This window comes from Mercenaria mercenaria, chromosome 12, assembly GCF_021730395.1.
Source record: "Mercenaria mercenaria strain notata chromosome 12, MADL_Memer_1, whole genome shotgun sequence".
Taxonomy (NCBI): domain Eukaryota; kingdom Metazoa; phylum Mollusca; class Bivalvia; order Venerida; family Veneridae; genus Mercenaria; species Mercenaria mercenaria.
This window is the reverse complement of record NC_069372.1, coordinates 6,814,236-6,835,032: the sequence shown is the minus strand read 5'-3', so window position 1 is coordinate 6,835,032 and position 20,797 is coordinate 6,814,236. Positions and strand designations below refer to the sequence as shown.

Here is a 20,797-nt window from a genome sequence, read left to right as displayed (position 1 = left end):
TAATTGTGACAATAAATGCTTTTGTTAAGCTTTACTGTATTTTTCAATATTGAAATGCCCTACTTGGAAAATTCTTTTATCATTGTGAAAGTATTCAGACAATATATTCTTAAAATAAGGATCGGCCAAAAGCTATACATAGCTTATGTTTATAATGTTATTTTATCTACCGACAATAAATAAATAAATGACTTGACTTGACTGGACTTGGATCAATATAGACAGTATATATTCCTGAAGTTACAACTTAATCGGGAAGATCTGCATAAATTTACAGCTTTATGCAATGAGGTCTTGAATAATATAGAAGTTATAATAATAATTAATGTAAAATGTCAGAACATATGCCCTTGTGATAAGATGTCCCTTCAATTTTCCATCAGCCCAATTAATTATTATAGCTGTTTTCTCATATATTTCATGAAAATATCATCCACGAGGCATAAATGATCTCTAATGACAAGTTGAAATACCACGTGTTTATTTAATTTTATGGTGCTGCCTCTTTAATTTTCAGTCAATTCAAATTCACAGCAACTTGCCTACATAAAGTGAAAATATAAATCTTTACATTTTACATTTAATAAAAAATAAAAACAAATGTGAAATCTAAAAGCATTATTTCAAATTGATAAAAATATTAAGAAATAAAAACTTATTATACACATTACATTAACATCAGACTGACCGATATTTAACACCTAAGTGGGAGCAGGAAGTGTTAAGTCTGCTTCAAGGACATATTCTTAACCCCCATAGAGTTAACAGGACACATGGCATGAACATTTTTATGATAACAATCAGTATGCAGCCAGTGGATAGGAAATTTTATGCAAACTATATGTATACAGAGTACCCGTTGTCTATTTGAAACAAAGCTTCCATTCAGGGGTAAAATTTAGCAATATTTTTTAACTAGCTACATTAGCTAACCCCTTTTTGCTTATAAAGTAAACGGAAATGTGACTCGCTTAAATTAATGCTACAATAATTTCAGTTATATATTACTAGCCAGCATTTTGAAATGATGAAAATTTTACAAGGCTTTAAATTTGATGTTAAAAACAGTCATGTAAAATTGATAAATTAAATGATTGGAACTATTTTTTTTAAATACTTTAATAACTTTTTTATTCCGCTAGGTTAAGAAAAGAGTTTAACACTATGATAAAAGCCGAGAGTACACCGCATGATAGGACCTATTCGCCCGTAGCGACACCTGTCAAATCATTTGGGAAGATAGCTCAGCGAATGCTGATATTGTCATATTTCACATCAGACGCCATATTCCCTGAGCAACCTTTATGATGTTTTCACAAAATTTAATTTTTTTACCTTATAATCTCATGAGCGTTCAGTAAAAATGCTGTAATTTACATAAGAAACCCAATTTCTTGATCACTTTTTATTAAACTCCCTGTGACTACAAGATATCATCCTATTTTTATAATATGCATTAACAGAATTAGACGCACCATTCTTGAATTAGTTATATGAGCCGTGCCATAAGAAAACCAACATAGTGGGTTTGCGACCAGCATGGATCCAGACCAGCCTGCGCATCCGCGCAGTCTGGTCAGGATCCATGCTGTTCGCTAACAGTTTCTCCAATTCCAGTAGGCTTTAAAAGCGAACCGCATGGATCCTGACCAGACTGCGCGGATGCGCAGGCTGGTCTGGATCCATGCTGGTCGCAAACCCACTATATCGGTTTTCTCATGGCACGGCTCATATTGAGCATATCAGATGCCAAATTTTCGTGGCAATATATTTGCTTACAAGGTATTGGACACGTAATGTTTATGCTTACAAGATCTTGGGAAAGATTTCTTCAATTACATTAGAGTTCACACTTCTGAAACTTTGCAAAACGTAACATGCAGCCATGTCTCTTCACAGTAAACTTTGCATAGTGTGATCAAAACGGCATACGGGCGAATCGCATATACATTTCATATCTTTCTACATATTTCAAGTGTTTTAATAACTCGGCCATTATGGCGATACCGTTAAAACACAATTTAAAGGTCAAAGTCGCACGGTGAGAGCAAAGGTGAAATAAGCAGTAATCGATGTTCGTTCCATATCTTGGAACTTCGAATAAGTCTGTGCAAGTATTCTGAAAAATATACAATGTGCAGAACCTTTCAGTCTACCGTTTCCGATCAATGTTACGCATACTTAAATGTATGCAGTTAATGGTATGCTTTAGTGGTGTTCAAAATGAGTGAGTGAGTTGGGTTTTACAGCGAATCGACACAAAATGGTCCAAAATAAGGTAGCAGGAGATGTTTTAGTGTTTCGTTTGTGCATGTTTGTTTACGACACGCTATATATTGTATTTATTTTCTGTAATAAAATCAGGTAGCAGTTATTAGCTTTTCATAGTTCTTTTTTCAAAATGTTGAAATACAGCATGTGTTATTTTTTATTTCATAATTTAAAGCTACTCATTTAGTGGCGAAATGAATACTGTTTATATCGTCGTGTGCAAAAAATTGTTTTTCTTTTAATACAAAGAGAAAATACATAGGACATACAATCTAGAATTAAATCATTGTAAGCAACGACGGCAAAACGTGAATTTTGGCACAATGATAAAATGGTTGCATCGAGAGTGTCTTCAACTCTTATTTAGTCAGTCTCTATACTCAATCAGATTATCACTATCTGTTCATTTTTCTATGCCTTTTGTTCGTCTGCTTTGCCTTTGAAATAAGCTTCTGTATGTACACTGTGGTTGACGATTTTCCAGCGATCCATGTGTGGTCCGTTAAGAGTTGTGTCAAATTCGTCGTTTTTCTCTCCCTTGCCCTGTGAAATAGATATTCAAATATTCTACTTATATTATAAGCCTTGTATCCCATAAATATGTATATATGTTGCATGCGAGAGATTGTATTTGATATATGTCAGTAATTCAATCATTTTAAACCAGCACAGTTTAACTTTTTCGGCGCAGCTGTATTAAGCTCGTGTTCATGACATGCATTGACCTATGTCACGTGACGATGTTGGCAATGACGATTGCTTGATAACGTATTTTTAAGTTATACGAAAGATCAAAGTTATAGTCTTGCTAATTGGGTCAGTGTTCTATTTTTTCACTATGTTCATTGTGCAACTCTGGATGAAGTGACAAAGCTTTCATCCTGAATGACCTTTTTTCAGTTTTAAAGGGATGTGTCGGTCAGCATATTTAGCAAGTATATGGTATGTCTAAATAGATATAATAAGTACGTCTGATAAACACAATCAAAATTCCTGACAAAACACTATTATTGTTTTATTAATAGAAAGAGCTGTGTACGGCGGTATAACTAATAACTGCACGTTACATTAACAGGTATAGTTTTCATGAAGGTTTCTTGTGACAATCTTTTCTCTTGTGTATGATAAACTACAGCCATTTTCATGAATTATTTTTGCTCGCCAACTACACTGCGCTGACCATCTGTCTTTAAAGATAGTTATTGTTTCTTTTACGCTTTAACATTTTCATAGTCTAAGGATGCAAAATACTGAACGCGGCTGTAACCTCTTTGGCAGTGTCTTGGGTCGCTGACTTGGAATAAGATGCCAGTTAAGGCTGTAGGATTTATGCCCCTACAATGCTTGACATTTTATATGAGGAAGTCATCAAGTGTGGTAATGCAGAGGGCGGGTGATTCTTACTAGTAGTCTGCCCGTATCAAAGACGTACTTCATTTTCCATTGAAGTTTAAAGATGGGAGAAACATTTATAAAAAATCTACTTTTAGCTCAGTGTGGAAAACACCTCTTTAACATGATACCGGACATGTGGATCCACACAAGACGCCAAGGTTATAAAACTGAGTTTGAAGACCAGTCTAAGAAAATATATCTGCCATTGGTTAATTTCAAATTTTAGTTCAGAAACAGCGAATCAGATGCTATAATATCGAGACTGGTCTCCAGACTTAGTTTTATAACATTGGACCAAGTTCTGACGTAGTCGGGGGAACTGATTGTGTTGAAAAAGCATAAAAAATAAAATATACCGTTTTTTCTACAACAAGATCCTTAATGATATCATATCTTCCTTGTGTGGAGTAGAACTCCCAGTCTGGTACATGGTCTGGCTTGGAAGGAGATCTGAGTAGGATTCCTGAACTCTTTCCGAAGAAACCCCACGGTCGGTTTGGAGACTGATAGCGTAGATCCATCGCAAACCGGATGTGGTCCGAACGATTAGGAACGCTATTTATAATATTTAAAAAACAACATTTTATCTCTAATTTTGAACTGATAAAAAGGCATTTCGAGACAGAAACAAGGTTCCTTAGGACAATGCTTGATGTGAAATGATTTATAAATAAAAATGAATATAAAATGAAAACTCAGTTAATTTTTCACTAATATGTAAAGATTAATTCAAATCATGACTGATATATAAAGAGTAATTCAAATGTGTAATTGTCACCCATTTGCCGTTTGAAGAGGAACAATTCTTTAGGGAGACTGTAAGATCTCAACGCAGTAGTCTCCCTTCACAATAATAACTAGTGTTACCTTCTGTGGGGGACCATATTGCTGAAGAAAATCACCCCGCCTGCTTTAACTGGACATGTAATGAAGTCGGTCTCTGGATTCGCTCCTGTAAAAAGTAAACCCTTTAGATGAGTCTAAATTTATTGTCTGCCATCGCAACGCAGTGCTATGATATCAGTTAACCAGTTTTTGTCTGGTCGTCTATATACACACTTACTTATTGTGCATTTTAATCGACCTGGCGGGCCGGGGTTTCGCGACGGTCCACTGCATTATTGTGCAGGATATGTAGTATATTCGGCAACTTGTTTTCTAGCATTACTACACTACCCTAGCTCTACTATTGCTTGTGTTTATAGATACATTATTGCATAGGCCAGATTAACTCCCCCAGTCATAAAACTATACTTAAATAATAATTTACTTTGGCCTACAGACGACAAGTGATTCTGCCTTTGCGACCCGAGCGCAGCTGCACGTCCTTGCAGGTTGATCTTGGTCTGCACTTTTCGCTATTCAGTTAGTAAATTATCAGTGAAAATCCGTTCGAATAATAAATGGTACTGCCCAAATTGGATCACATACCAGTGCATTTTAGAGATTAAGCAGTCTAAAGGATAATTTAGTAAATAGTCAATCAACTGAATTATCACTGCTCAAAAGTGTTTTCTTAATATAAGCTTATACAATTGCCACAAGTACAAAAAAAATTATTCACTAAGTCTTTCAACCAGTTCCTCTTCTTTGATCGTCAGGTAGAAATTGTCACAACACTCGTGCACAACAACTAAACCTTTCTTCTGCCCTCCTTTTACGTACTTAATATGATTAAAATAACAATAAATATATTATAAAATATAATATTATTACAAACTATCATATCATTATTATAATAAAATGGCAAATTGAACGCACACTCATGTAAGTAAACATTTTTTTTAGTAAACTTAGGCCCTAACTTGTTTTCGCAAGTCCTATATTTCTTTCAAAATTAAGAAAACTTTTACTACTGATGAGTCTGTTAGCTTGTTTTGAAGTCAAATGAAAAAAAAAGAAAATGTAAATTACGTAAGTCACTTTAACAGAATGCAAGAATCAATCACCTGCATACAGCCGTTTTCCGGCGTTGCGTCTACAAAAGCTACCCATGCCGTTGCTATCAGCGTCTTGTAACTATCGTCATCGAAGTAGGCAGAATCTTAAAATAATTAATTTATCAAATAATAACCAGACAACAGTTGAGAGAAAGTCAAGATTAGAAGGAATTGACAAACGTCGGTGTAAACTTGAGTGGTTAAATATCTAGGCATTTCAATGATTTGTTTGATTGTTTGTGTGTTTTGGGGTTAACGCCGTATTTCAAGTATATTTCAGTTATGTAACGGCGGGAAGGTGTTCCTGAATTCTGTACCAGTACAAACCTATTCTTCGCAAGTAACTGCAAACTTCCTCACATGAAACAAAGGTAGAGTTTATCAAATCGTCATGGAGAACATACGCCTACGCCTCGTATATTTCAATGTCAGGCATAAAAAAAAAATGTTCGTTTCCGGTACCCCGACCTACCCTAAATTTCTGGCCCGACCCTAAATGTTTTATGGCTTTGGAGAATATTTTTTTCAACTTTTTGACAAAAAGTTGCAAAACTGCACTTCTTATGCTTTAAACATGCTCAGTGATGTTAGAAATCAACTTACTGATGCTCTAAAGGCATAACCCCCTTGTTTGTATTCAGTGTTTTGACACAATAATTTCTGAAAAGTCTCCCTTAATAAATAGAAAAAAAATCCGACCTACCTACCCTAATTTTTTTTTAGCATGTTACCGGAAACAGATTTTTTTTTCAGGCCTGAAGAACCGTGGTAAATCTGACGATAAATGGAATCGTTTTATTTTCATTATAATATGCTCATTAAAACATGATGGTTAGAATATTTATGCCCAAGTAGCAATGAAACGGGCGTCATATGAGTATCTAACGCCAAAACTGACGTCATAATGTTTTCTAAACGGTCCGCGCGCAAACCGTTGATTATCGCAGAATATACAACGCTTGACTTCCTTCTAAAAATGAGCCATGTTAGATTATATTAAAACTTTTTTCCGGTAATATTACGTAGGTTAGGTAAGAATGTTCAATTTGTGCGCAGCTTTTTATGTACAAAGTTTGTGATATTTTTTCATGGCATGTCAAAAATGTGCATACAATGTCGAAACAAAGGCTGACAAACTGTTGTTGTTGTTTTTTAATCCAAATTATATATATTTATAGTAACTGAAAACGAAGAACAATCATCCATTACATTTTCCATTCTAATCGATTAATATCTTTGACAAATGCTTTTTAAGTAAACAGAATTAAAAAACAAGAGCTGCCGGAGGACAACAACGCTCGACTATTCAACAGCCTTGTCAATTGAATGAATATAAAAGTCAAAAAGAGGCATAATTTTGTAAAATTGCAAAACCGGGTTATTGGTCCTGTACAGTGCATATCAGCCCATGATAAAGGACAAGTGTGTGAAGTTTCAAACCATTCCCATTAGTGGGTACTGAGATACCAGCTTATATACAAACTCTCAGCCAAAAACAGCTACGTCAAAAAGGGGAATAATTCTGTAAAATTGCAAAGTAGTGTTATGGAACCTACGCAGTGCATGTCAGATCATGACAATGAACAAGTGTGTGAAGTTTCAATCCATTCCCATTAGTGGGTACTGAGATACCAGCTTACATACAAAACAAAAAATATGCAGTAGTCGAAAAAGGGGCATAATTTTGTAAAAGTGCAAAGTAGAGTTATGAAACCTGTGCAGTGTAAGTCAGTTTATCACAGTAAATAAGTGTATGATGTTTCAATCCATTTCCACAAGTGGTTACCGAGATACGAGCTTACATACAAAATCGGGACGCCGACGCCGACACAGACGCGGACGCCGACGCATGGGTGAGCCCAAAAGCTCTACCTATTCTTTGAATAGTCGAGCTAATAAATAATCAATTATGGCTGTTTCTGCAAAGTAGTAAAGTTATCCAAAAAAATTGTTTATGAATAATATATCTTGACCATATGTTTGACGTCTTGAATTTAGATTAGGACTTAAGACTGCCAAATATTCATTTGACTGTAACTTTGTTATCCATCTAAGTTTCGCTTGGTGTCGTCTGTTGTAGAATGTAGTCATGCAATAATGACAGAGCAAAAAAAAATGTTGTTGTTTTTTTAAGTATAAGCCTATTTCAGACGTTTTTATGTATTTTTCAAATATTGGAAAAAAAGTCTGAGGTCCCACCTTGATGCCAGGGAACATCTGTCTCTCTATGGGCCGGTGTTTTTGGTCTTGTGTTCCAAACTGGACTGGCACCGATTTCCGGACCAATTAATTGTTCTATAGCATTCAGTAACTTCTCATTCTGATAAAGATCCCGAAATTCCTAAAGAAATGATAAAAAAAAACATTTCATTAGACTGTTCTGCACAAGTTCATGTTCATAAAACTTAGTTCGGAGACTTGTCTAAAAACACTGGCGCACGACTGGTTGGTTTTGAACGGTTGCATTTGTGCAACAATTTGAAACCTGGTCAGTCAAGGTAATGGACTCCTCCGTATGCGATCTCGGCATTCTCTACATTTAATACATGCAACGGTGCCTATCTCCTGCTTATAAATATTTGATGATGATGATGATGATGATGATGACGATGTTGTTGTTGTGATGATGATGATGATGATGATGATGATGATGATGATGATAATAGTGATAATGACGACGACGACGGAGAAGAAGAAGTTGATGATGATGATGGAGATGATGATGATGATGATGATGATTTACAGATAAACTTACAGGTGTGAGTTTGTTCAGTTTCAGAAGGAGCAAAACCGCCCCAGGCCATTCCTTCTCCAAAGCAATTAGCCTGTCGCTAACGTTGAGATCTTTGTATAAATCTGAAATATACATGATTATAATTACATTCTTCTTCACAGAAATGGGCTAGTCTAAAGATACGCTTATACGCTCCAGATGCGCGACTGGTCTCTGTCGTTGTGTCGCGTTCAAAATTTTATTTTGTATGCACTATCAGCAATTATGCAGATTTTCCTGGATTTTAAAATCACCAAAAAAAAACAGTCAACGGGTCAGGAATTTCATACTTACATTTGAACTTTGTGCAAATAACTATATCGGATACTTACTCTTAATTCTGCCAGAATCATAGAGCTTCTGTGCAATTTCGTCCACAAGTCGACTGTACGAGACCAGGCACGGCTGTATCTCCTCTGGGTTGAAGAAACCCTCGACTACAGTGAATCCCTAAATAGTTAGATCCAGTATGTAAATAATGAACTAATGAAACCGGCCTGTTGCATTGATTTAATCCGATACTGGTCTTCCAAACAAAATTTTGTTATTATGAAACCAGAACACAAAAATACTTTTGTTAAATTTGTTTAAACAGTAGCTACAAGTCGATAAAAATTTAACACATCATTTTTCCTAATGATGCTTACAAATTTTGTGCGAAGCGAGCCAAAGGTTGCAATGAATGCCCCGTAACGCTCATCTGACCTATAAGTTGTTTTCTTAGAGAGTCTAGTCCCATACTAAAGTTTTAACTATAGGTCTTTCACAGATTTGGCATAGTTTTTTCTTTGTTTGTCTTTGGTTTATAACGCCGTTTTTCAACAGTATTTCAGTTATGTAACGGCGGGCAGTTAACCTATCCAGTGTACCTGGAATCTGTACCCGTACGAACCTGTTCTTCTTAAGTAACTGCCAACTTCCCCACTTGAATCAGAGGTGGAGGACGAATGATCTCAGACACAATGTCTTTTATCAACTCGTTCCGGAGAATATGCGACCCGCCCGGGGACCGAACTCACGACCCCGCGATCCGTGGATCTGCGCTCTCCCTATTGAGCAAAGCGGATGGGCTAACCACGTTTTCATCTTAGATAAATGGGTTTTGACCTTGTCTCGGGTTCTGTGTAGATAAATTTTATAAAGATCAGGTAAAAACTGTGACCTCTACAGTATAAAAAAATTGTCGTATGACTTGCTCTTCTTATCTAATTTCTGACCTCAGATATACCATTTTCAAACTTGACTTAGCTTTTATATTGTCAAACAAATCTACAAACTTTTTTGCAGACAATGTGACCTAGTATTTGACCCCATGTAAACCAGTTTCAAAGTTTTGCTACATTTTAGTAAGGCAAACATTATTTCAAATATGTATGAGTATCAGATAGAAAGCTTGAACTCATAAATGTTATTAACATTTTTTTTCTATGATTTGACCTTTTGACACAGTTTTAGGAAACTCAAGAAGGAAAAGTGATAAATGTTTTAAACGACTCAACCTGACGACTAAGTTTTTTTTTACGTTTAGTTAACTAGTTTCAAACACGACCTAGCTTTCATAAAGGCAAACATTTGATAAATAATCCGGACGGACAGATAAAACATGTGGCCTTTAGAATGATAATAGGAATTTTCAATGATTTAACGTAGTGGTGTACCATTTTTATCTTAAGTAACCTGTTTACCAAAATTATTCTAGATTTTATAGAGACAAAAGATATACAGAATTTAACTTTCTATTTCGTGATGGCACGCGAGCCATTAACAACGATTTCGTTTTGGCGTTTTGGTACGCACGCAGAGACGAAATATGATGTTTAGATTTGTCGCGTTGGCGTGCGCGCGGCTATGTAGCACATTTCGTAATGTCGTCCTGGCGTGCGCACCAACGCGAGACAATGAAACATTTTATTTTGTCTTGCCACGTGCGCCAATACGCTTAGAGAAATCCTTGTAATTGGTATGCACGCCATCGCGAGACAATGAAACATTTTATTTTGTCTTGCCGCGCGCGCCAAAATGCCAAGAGAAATCCTTTTAATTGGTAAGCACGCCATCGCGAGACTAGACAATAAAACATTTTATTTTGTCTTGCCGCGCGCGCCAAAATGCCAAGAGAAATCCTTGTAATTGGTATGCACGCCATCGCGAGACTAGACAATGAAACATTTTATTTTGTCTTGCCACGCGCGCCAACAAGCCAAGAGAAATCCTTGTAATTGCTATGCACGCCATCGCGAGACTAGACAATGAAACATTTTATTTTGTCTTTCCACGCGCAACAACACGCCGAGAGAAATCCTTTTAATCGGTAAGCACGCCATCGCGAGACAATGAAACATTTTATTTTGTCTTGCCACGCGCGCCAACACGCCAAGAGAAATCCTTGTAATTGGTACGCACGCCATCGCGAAACAATGAAACATTTCATTTTTTCTTGGCATACCCGCCGACGTGCAAACACGAAACTTTTGTTGACGGGGCGCGCGCCACCACGAAAGAAATATTTTTTTTCTGCCGAGCTCTATGTTTCGTTATGTTGCGTTGTAAGTTTCATTTGTCGCATTTGCGCGCCGAAAGGACATTGAAAACTTTCAAAATGTCATTATGGCGCATTGGTGCGCGGGCCCGGACGACAGAACGAAATGTGCTACAAAAACCGCACGCACGCCAACGCGACATAACGAAATGTCCTAAATCAGTCACCATAATATTTAGCGTAAAACTAGGATATATAGCAATTACTTTACCCGTACTCGCATCGATCTGACTTTTCAACCTCGATCATACCCACTGATATGATTTTCAACATAAGTATTCGATGTAATGATCTTCATTTAACTTCGGATGTTTACAATGAGTCATTATGTTAATCAACAATAACTTTCTTATTTGAGCTTTTATATTTTCATTTACTTAAGTCTCCATTTTTTTCTACTTATAAAAACTGAAATAGGATCAATTTCATGTGATGAACCTTATTATTACTTTTTTGCAGATAAACTTAATCATACCCCACCCACATTTTTCTAACTACAAAAATCTGCATCTCTTTAAAAAACTGAAAGATATTTGCTGACAGCTGGCATGGCGGAGGATGGAAGTTGGTTTACACCGGAGTGCATGTGAACATTCTGGCAAAGTTTAATTAAGACTGGGACAAAATTTGATCTGTAAGAGTGACGACGTCGGACGGACACAGGGGTATCACAGTAGCTCACCGTAAGCACAGTGAATGCGAAAAGTGTCTTATTGCTTCTTTTTTTATTTGCACGTAGACCTCTTCCGCATTCACCCCTATACATTAAAAAAAAGGTATAAACTTACATTTTCAAAGAATTCTTTCACTTTCTCCTCCGGTATTTGCCCCGGTTTCTTCTCCGTCGGCTGTGGAGGAACGGTTGTAAATACCTCTGGATGTCCGACTCCAGAAAATCCAGGATATTTTTCCGGATTAACTTCAACGCTCGCCATTTTTTCGAATTATAGTTTTAAACTACTAAAAATACCTTCGTAATCTGATAACAACACATTTATCAGTTAACCTTGCTTAAACCTTTTAGCCAGTGTCATTGTACTTAAAGATAGTGGACCCGTAATTACAATCGGGGATTTTCGTAAGATTGCGCTCTTCGGCATTCTTCGGACGATTTTGTCGTCTGCCTTTCTATTCATGCCGATGAATGCCGAACTCGCATACGGAAAATACGTAACTCCGACCGGAAACTGTCGGTTGTCATTACGGGTCCTCTACCTTAAAAAAAATGCAAAAAACAGGGAATTTCAAAGCATACTTGCAATATTTGACTTCCGTGTATGTTTTCTGCAAATTATGTAGGGATTATCAGCAACCCTGAATTAAGTAAAACTGACTAAGTGAAATTGCAATGGTAACAGCAGAAACTGCTGGGACCAAGACTAAACTTCCCTGGTGAAAATACATTCGAACCTATGGATGATGGAGGATTTTTCTAAAATATCAGCTTGTGGCGGTTATTCCTTGTAATAGATGCATGTTTAGATTCATAGCTGCAGTGTAGGTAGAAATTTGAGGAATAACTTTCGTTTAAGAGTTGTTTAGTCAACGTTAAACTGCGCCGTTTTCGTGTATCAAAAACAAATATCTTCAGCCCAGGGTTATGAAAAGCATATCGCAAGTTGAAAGTCGAAACAACGGTGGTGAAAGTCGGTATCGACTGTGAAAAAACGAAACGACGGTGATCAAAACACAACGCCAAGAAACACGATGATAAAAACGCGATATAATTTCGTGAAACTACGATGATGAATGTCAGACCACGATTGCGACATCGTGGTTTGACTTTCGTCATAGTAGTTTCGACTTCCACCGTCGTAGTTTTCGACTTCCAGCATCGTGATTTCGACTTTCGTGTTTTCACCATCATACTTTCGTATTTCATTATCGTTGTTTTGACTTTCATCATAGCACTTTCGACTTTCTTCATCATAATTTTGACATTTAACATTGTGATTTAGCCTTCCATCGTCGTAGTTTCGATTTTTCATCTTCGTTCTTTTAGCACTTGACATTGTGATTTCATCATCGTTGTTTTGTGAAAGCATGTTGAAATGACAATCCCACAACAAGAAGACGAAAGTCGAAACAACGATGGCGAAAGTCGTAAATCGAAACCTCGATGATGAAAGTCGTAAGTCGAAACCACGATGATGAAAGTAGAAACTTTGATGGTGAAAGTCAAAATAACGATGCTGAAAGTCGAAACAACGACGACGGAAAGATAAAACAACGATGGTAAGAACGCAAAATTATAACGCGTACGAAACATCGTGGTTTCGTTATTTCGACTGTCACCATCGTAGTTTCGGGTTTTCATCGTCGTGTTTGTTTTACTTTCATGACCGTAGTTTCGAAATTTAGACTTTATTTATTTATTTCGTTGGATTTAACGCCACACCGACACAATTATAGGTCATATGGCGACTTTCCAGCTTTGTTGGTGGAGGAAGACCCCAGGTGCCCCTCCGTGCATTATTTCATCACGAGCGGGCACCTGGGAAGGACCAGCGACCTTCCGTAAGCCAGCTGGATGGTTTCCTCACATGAAGAATTCAAAGCCCCGAGTGAGGCTCGAACCCACATTGATGAGAGGCAAGTGATTAGAAGTCAGCGACCATAACCACTCGGCCACGGAGGCCCCAAATTTAGACTTTAGAGTTCGGGGTTCTGAAACATAATTTTTGATCGTCCAAATGCAACCCTGTAATAGAAATGATGCAAAAAGGCAAGTTTTCGTGTCTTCAGGGTGGTTCTTTGTGGCATCACTCTGTCCATTGTAATTGAAGGTGACTTAAAGGGAATGACATTATCTGCTAACATTTACTTGATTTATGTAACATTTATAAGCTGAATTAAATTGAACGAAATAAAACTTCAATAATAGATATGTGTACTTCAGGTATGTCGTATCTTAAACAAAAAATGTTTCTCTGATATGAATTAACATGCATTCTTAAGTGTCACGTAACATACTGTATGTGTAACAGCGACCTTCATCAGCAAAATACGAAAGACCGATGGTGTCTTCTTGAACTTCGCGATTTCACACTTCACGATTTCTTTCTTCACAGCGACTTTTTTTTAAAAAATCAGTAAACGTGAAATCGTGAAGTTTGAAATCGTGAAGTATAAAATCAAGAAGTTCACAATTTTACACATCACGGACTTCACAATTTATTTTTTATTTTATAAGACGTGAAATCTTGAAGAGTGAAATCGTGATATCATAACCCTAATGTTTTCACACTTCCCTACTTCGCCATTTTTCAAAATAAAAGTCGTAAAACGTTGAACCGTGAAGTATGAAATCACAATTTCACACTTCACTACTTCACGATTTTTTTTTAAAAAATCACTAAATATTACATCGAGAGTATGAAATTGTGTACCAAGCTTTTTTAATTTTCATAACTTCAATATATATATTTTTTTAATTCCATCAAACTGAAATCTTGAAGTTTGAAATCATGAAATAATGATCTTCACGATTTCACAGTTCACGATTTTTTTAAAAAAAATTCACCAGCTCGTAAAGTCGTAAAACGTGAAGTCGTGAAGTTCGTGAAGTTCGTGATTTCATTCTTCATGATCTCATGTTTTAAGCTGTGATGTGTGAAACCATGAAGACAACAATAATCTTTTGTAGCAAAAGCTTTCTGTGCTGTACGTGCACTGTCACAGTTACATCCGGTCACCTTACTTGTACTTTATTGTTCAAACAACGTAAATTATCATACAAGTCTTTTTTTCTGGAGAAGATAAGCACTACACATAACTATGATAAAACATGGTTTAAACGTATATCTCATTGCCATGTACCTAATTACTGGTATTCTGAGGATTTTTGTGTCTTAGTTAAAGAAATTTTGATGAAGCATTGTGTAAGTCACTAATATGCACACTGCTGTTTTAGAATAGGTGTCTGAAATTCTATCAATATGACTCCAGTATATATCTTTTAAACAAAAACCCCCTACATGTTTATATACGGGATAGACTACTGGAATCTTATTGATAGAATTTCAGACTCCTGTGGTTTTAGGAGAGATTCGCAAAGATCAAAGCACTGAAAGTGCAGTGGACAGATAATGTTGGGGTAAATATTTATTTACACCGGTTATCTGACGTTGAAAATATCAAAGCAAAATTAAATGTTTCTGTAACAATTTATTTCAATTTCTACTAAATTCGACTGTAATATAGAATATACACAGTACAAATGACAAATGAACAAGATCTTAATTAAATACCATATTGCTGTCAACTTCTGTGAAGTCACGTGATACATTGATGATTCAAGCCTATGCAAAATGAATATTACATGTATTAGAATGGTCAAAATTCTATATGATGGAAGGCCAGGTATTCGTACATTACATTTCAATAAGCTTCACTGGTGTTAAGAATCAAACATTGCAATGTTAATATAATTTGAATCAAAAAAAGTTTTTTTAGTCGTATAAGTTAATTAACTTATAGCAAACCCTGATTAAGTTTTCAGTCGGACGATTATAACTACATGTACATATAAAGGTTAGTTACACATTAGCATAGACAAGCATAGCATGAAAGCTAAATCTCTTTAAAGTATTTATATTATGTTTCCTTTCAAGCCGTTATCTAGTACATATTAGCCAAATAAAGCGGTCTTATTAGTTCCACAGGGTGGTGGGGCGGAGTACGTGTAGTCACACACATGTTGGTTAACGTTGTACACTAACCCTGGAATAAAAAAAAAACAAGTCAATTTATCACAATATACAGTGTCACTAAAACAAACTCTTACGATACGAAAGCCCAAAATATAAAGAAGGTTTAAAGATATATTTCATTCGCAAACTTCTACCCGTTGACTATTTAGATTAAAGGTAGTGAACGACAATTTCCGTTCAAGTAATTACGTATAGTCGTATGCGATTTCGTCATTTTCCTGTTGTTATGAAAAAGAATTATAGCAAGGTCAAATCTTAGAACACTATATGATTTAAAATTTCAGTTATTTGTAACTCACCTCCTTGGCATAGTGAGTGACCAACGAACATACCATTACTGCACACATAGTAGGAACTGCATTTCACCTCTAAGTCGGGATAAAAGCCGTCGTCTTTATCCGTACATTCCCTATAGGTACCACAGGGTGGAGGAACGTTCCATTTGCTGGAGAGAAAAAAATGCTGATATATTTAAACGCTACTGGTTCCAATATTTGGTTAATTTTTGTTACTTGAAGAGATATAAAAAGTCAGGAAATTGGTGACATTTAAAAAAAAAAAGACCAAGCTAAAAAATAGCAGGTAATTGGTTGTTTCGCATAACTTGAAATTGATATATGATAATAAATTTTGTGTTCGGAAACTAATCTTCTGGTTCGCTTTTAAATTATTGGTTAATGTTCTTATTTTCATGCATTTGTTTCTATTATATAGTTATGTTTGATACGTTTATGCACAAGAATATAAAAGTCAATGTTCACGAGTACCAGTAAAACGATTTCAAATTAATTCTATTTAACTGCAGTACACTACAAATGGCCAAGTTCGTTAAGTATTCAGATCTTTTACAATGTTAATATCTTGAATAAAGGTTTTACTTGGTATACATGGACGTAACTCTTCGAACGCCAGTACATTCAGGAACAAGTAAGAACTTAACAGCCTCGCAGTTCTTTCAGTGCTTTGATTTGTGTCTATCGACTTACAGGAAACTCCATGCGATTGCAGTTGCCATGACGACATTGCAGATAAAATTTTAAATAAATAAGGCCCCAAATGCCCCTGGAGAACTTAATGCATCTGTGTTTAAAAAGTCGGATTTTTTATAATATTAACTCGAGTTACCTTTCACACTGTTTAGACTTCGTATTAAAGGCCTGTCCAATCTCACAATTGACAATTTCTTCTTTGCCGTCGATACACAACGAGTAAGCTCGACAGTTGGTTTCGTACACCCCGTCAGGTTTATTCAAACACAGGGTACATACACATACTGAAAATTATCAGCAATACACTTATTACATGTGCCGGTCCATATTGTGTGCTGTGTGACAGATATATATTCAACACTTATTTATTGGGCAATTATGCCAAAATTTTGAAAATATATCTGTGTAAATTAATTTTTTGATGCCATGCAATAAAACACTGGCTTGCCGGTCAATAGTCAAAACTATTTCCCGAGGCCTAAAGGACACTCTTGTACCATTAAGCTAAAAACAGTAGTCACTTTTTATGTGAAGATAAATTCTCTTAAAATTTTGATAAGATGTATAGGCTGATGTTAATTATTTGGAAAAAGTCTTTCAAAAACAAGTTTTCGAAAGAAATAAAGTCTGTTAAAAATGACGCATAACATTCAATCGTTATGCAGAGTTCTTACGTTTACATGTTTATTCTGTCATTCTTTTTGTTGTTATTTTTAAAATATACAATTTTACCACACTCTGCAGATTTCATAAGTGACTGAAAACCCCTTAGAGGTGTACTTCGGAGAACTTGTTGGCATGAGCGGCAACCTCTTCAGTTGAAATTCTACATCCCAAAGGGGCCTCGAATTGGCAGCCGATAGCTGAAGGAGGCGGCTTTAAAACGGTAGTATATTCATATAAAAAGTAAATTCTAAATTATATTTACATATAAAATACTTACATGAAATAGAACAGCATAAAATCATGAACACAGTCAGGTTGCAGCTAAGTATTCCGGACATTCTAAAGCTTTGAGTATTATTTCAAAAACTAGAAGAGACACTAAATTAACCAATCCAAGGCCTATAAAAGTTTATTATTTCTGAAAACTAAAGTTACAGCGCTGAATATTTAAGGTGAAAGTGTTACTATTTGTGAACCCATTTATCTAACCATGGTTATGATATAGGATTAAAGTATTTCTATGAATTAAGATAAATTATCATATAAATACTTTGGTATACTGGGTCTCACCCTATATTTTGGTATTATAATCTAAGTCACCAAGCACGATACTTGTAACACTCTAATTCTTTTGACACGAAACCGCTTCCCATCCCAAAGTAGGTACTTAAAACCAACAGAATGAAATAGTTCGTGAGCAGAACAGTTAATTACAAGAGTACAGCATGATTTAAAGCTACTCGTCTACAGTTAGTCTTTTTTTCTTCTTTTTTTTTTGTTGTTGTTGTTTTCCAAGATGCTCTTATTCCACAAAGGATGACATGTATCATATATATTTGACACAGACAAATGATAGAGTGAAAATAAGTGTGCGATATTGGTATTTAAGCAAGAAGAAAGTTGGCCTTCTCCATTATTTCAAAAGCGTTGCAACGGTTTACTCTCTTGTGTACAATGTTTTGGTTATTCATTATAATTAGATGAATTAATGAACAGTAAATGCAAAAAAAGAACTTGGTAAATTTGCTATATTTTGTAAAACTTTTTTATCTAATGTCAAATAGTCATTCTCCTTTAATTTCATTATATGAAACTGTATAAAATATACGTCTATTTTGTTTATATACATGTTTAGTTACTTGTTTGTTCTGATCACATGGTTGTAATAACCCATGATCTTAATAAATCTTTAAAATCTTGAAATCTTGAATTAGGATATCTTGTACAATCAACTCTTTAATATGTTTGTATCACTTTTACAATATCCTGATTTAACAGACTTTTTAAGAGAAAAAAATGTTCGCCCAAAATGTGTGAACGGGTCGCTTTAACAAATGACAGTGAGAAAGGACAGTGGTAGATTAACCCTTACCTTGCTAAATTTCTATAATGAACTTGTCCATCTTCAAATTTAGACAGTACCATTTACTGTTAAAAGGGGTGCTTACCAAAAAGATACTGGCTGAATAGCGAACAGTGCAGATTATGATCAGAAGCATATGCAGGCTGATCATGATTTACACTGGTCGCAAAGGCAGAACCAATCATGCCCAGCATGGTACTGAGGGTTAAAATGATCATTCCTATTTTTCTATCAATAGTTACATCCGAAATAGGGTTTTTGGGAACGTCTGTGTATTTAAGTTAAACATAATTGTGCAAGTATACAGGATTTTTAGTAGCATTTTTTCTTTGTCTTTGATACATTTAATCATTTTAATTGAGGTTGGGGGATTATATATGTACATATAGAAAACCTCTGTGTAAATATTTACCGCATTGAGATTTCGCGATACTTTTTAACATTTTTATTTAAAGATTATGAAGGTACTATGTGTGTTTTATGCTGACTAAGACAATCTAGAAGCAAAGTCAAAATTTTGAAGTTTATCGCTTAAAACGGCTAAAATTTACAGATTAATTTTTTGGACCATCATTTTTCAACATTTCTATGAAAGTTTAAATACAACATATCAATGTAAAAAAAAATAAAGTTTCGAAATTTTATGGGGACATGCCTCCAGATGTATGTAATTTCTTTAACCAAGTAATTTGCTGGGTTCTAATAAGTATGTTTATTTAAAAGGTAAATGGCATTATGTAATAAAGGAGACGGCGTTATCAGCGTAGAACGCTACAATACGGAATCCTTTTGTGACCATCATATGTCGCCCTAAGCCAGTTTTTGGTCGATACGCGACAATGTGACACGATAATACAACGGTACTGTCTTTTGTCGTTTCGTAATGTCACGTTGTAACTTCGGAATGTCGTGTGTTGCGTAGAACTGTGATTATGAACTACATTTTCGTCATTTCCTGTCGCATTGTTGCGTTGTCGTGTTGTTATGTGGCATCGTATTTCAAGCATTAATTGATGAAAACACTTTATCATTTAAAAAAAAAAGTACATCATTCTGGAAACATGCCCCTTTAAAAGGCTATTGCACGAGAAAATATATAAAGGACGGTAATGATAGTGTTTGAAAATACCGTTTGATACGCCACCGTCCCTACAATTGGAAATCCGGTCCGGAGATATTAGCAAACCAGACCAAAACATCTTTAGAATCTCAAGCATGAGCATCGGACATTTTAAGTTCCTAATTTTTTTTTATCAGAAATGGTTGTAAATTCCTGCTGCCAATTTGTATTTTACCAGTTCTGAAACATTTTTCTTCTTGTTTACAATACTAGGCAAAATTTTATGGGTTTCCTTTGAATGAAACATTTTCTAGTTAGTTCATTTTTTCATTTTTATCTCCGATACTGTATTCAAAATTCAATGAAAATGTTTGTTTGATTTTTTTTTCGAAATTTTTAGTGCCAAGAGTAAAATCATTAAACTATTAGAATCCTGTCCGAAATTTGTTTAGTTGGAATTAAATAATTTTCTAGTGTTAATATCTCGGTGCTTTATCTAATTTAGCCCAGTAGGATTTACATTGGCATGCACAAAATGGGCTTTATATCTAAATGGTTGCGTTATAAGGCATGTGTTTGTTATGCATGAACACCATTGGAAAACTGTTCTCATGAAATAATTTAGTCCGAAAGTGAATTTTGTTAAGACTAAAAAGCAGTAATTTGAAATTCCACTATTTTCATAAAACTGACCACCGGTGATCAGTGCTGTACATAAACCGTTACCCTGCTAAATTTTTTAAATGGACTGGTTCATCATTCAATTTTGGGAATACCATTTATAATTCGAAGGGGTGTTCACTAAAATTTACTGCAGTGCAGACCATGATTAGCCTGCCCAGGCTGATCTTGGTCTGCACTGGTCGCAAAGGCAGAATCAGTTGCCGCCAGCAGGTTAAAGCTTAACTTTTGACTCTACCATGTTGAGAGAAAAACAAATCACAATAAAAACTTCCATTAATGTATTTGTGTTTTAAGTACCTGAGAATCTAATCATATTTTGGCCTTAAATAAATTCAGTGTTCTAAACATAATGCGCAATAAAATCGGTATACAATCTACACATTTTTTTTTATTAAACAACTTAGC

General features: G+C 35.4%; 2 protein-coding genes across 2 annotated transcripts; both read right to left on the bottom strand.

Moving 5' to 3' along the window:
• Positions 1-2,410: 2,410 nt before the first annotated feature.
• Positions 2,411-11,901, bottom strand: LOC123534676 (phytanoyl-CoA dioxygenase domain-containing protein 1 homolog). The gene is made up of 9 exons (XM_045317017.2): positions 11,707-11,901; positions 8,712-8,829; positions 8,362-8,462; positions 7,806-7,947; positions 5,616-5,710; positions 5,231-5,330; positions 4,534-4,618; positions 4,023-4,221; positions 2,411-2,814 (listed from the first exon to the last, which is right to left on the bottom strand). The coding sequence occupies exons 1-9, from the start codon at positions 11,851-11,853 to the stop codon at positions 2,683-2,685; spliced, it is 1,119 nt and encodes a 372-aa protein (XP_045172952.2). The 5' UTR covers positions 11,854-11,901; the 3' UTR covers positions 2,411-2,682.
• A 3,169-nt stretch (positions 11,902-15,070) lies between these two features.
• LOC123535367 (uncharacterized) lies at positions 15,071-17,762 on the bottom strand. The gene is made up of 4 exons (XM_045317999.2): positions 17,563-17,762; positions 16,756-16,903; positions 15,930-16,075; positions 15,071-15,640 (listed from the first exon to the last, which is right to left on the bottom strand). Exons 1-4 carry the CDS (start codon positions 17,621-17,623, stop codon positions 15,549-15,551), a joined length of 447 nt encoding a protein of 148 aa, XP_045173934.2. The 5' UTR covers positions 17,624-17,762; the 3' UTR covers positions 15,071-15,548.
• Positions 17,763-20,797: the final 3,035 nt, after the last annotated feature.

Excerpts from the sequence above, each read along its gene's own strand:
- LOC123534676 (XM_045317017.2), bottom strand. The coding sequence starts at position 11,853 with ATGGCGAGCGTTGAAGTTAATCCGGAAAAATATCCTGGATTTTCTGGA. Across the intron at positions 8,463-8,711 it reads TGATTCTGGCAGAATTAAGA|ATTTATACAAAGATCTCAAC; the intron begins GTAAGTATCCGA and ends TGTATATTTCAG. Across the intron at positions 5,331-5,615 it reads CGGAAAACGGCTGTATGCAG|TACGTAAAAGGAGGGCAGAA; the intron begins GTGATTGATTCT and ends AATCATATTAAG.
- LOC123535367 (XM_045317999.2), bottom strand. The coding sequence starts at position 17,623 with ATGTCCGGAATACTTAGCTGCAACCTGACTGTGTTCATGATTTTATGC. Across the intron at positions 16,904-17,562 it reads TTTATGCTGTTCTATTTCAT|TATGTGTATGTACCCTGTGT; the intron begins GTAAGTATTTTA and ends GATAATTTTCAG. Across the intron at positions 15,641-15,929 it reads TCACTCACTATGCCAAGGAG|GGTTAGTGTACAACGTTAAC; the intron begins GTGAGTTACAAA and ends TTTTTATTCCAG.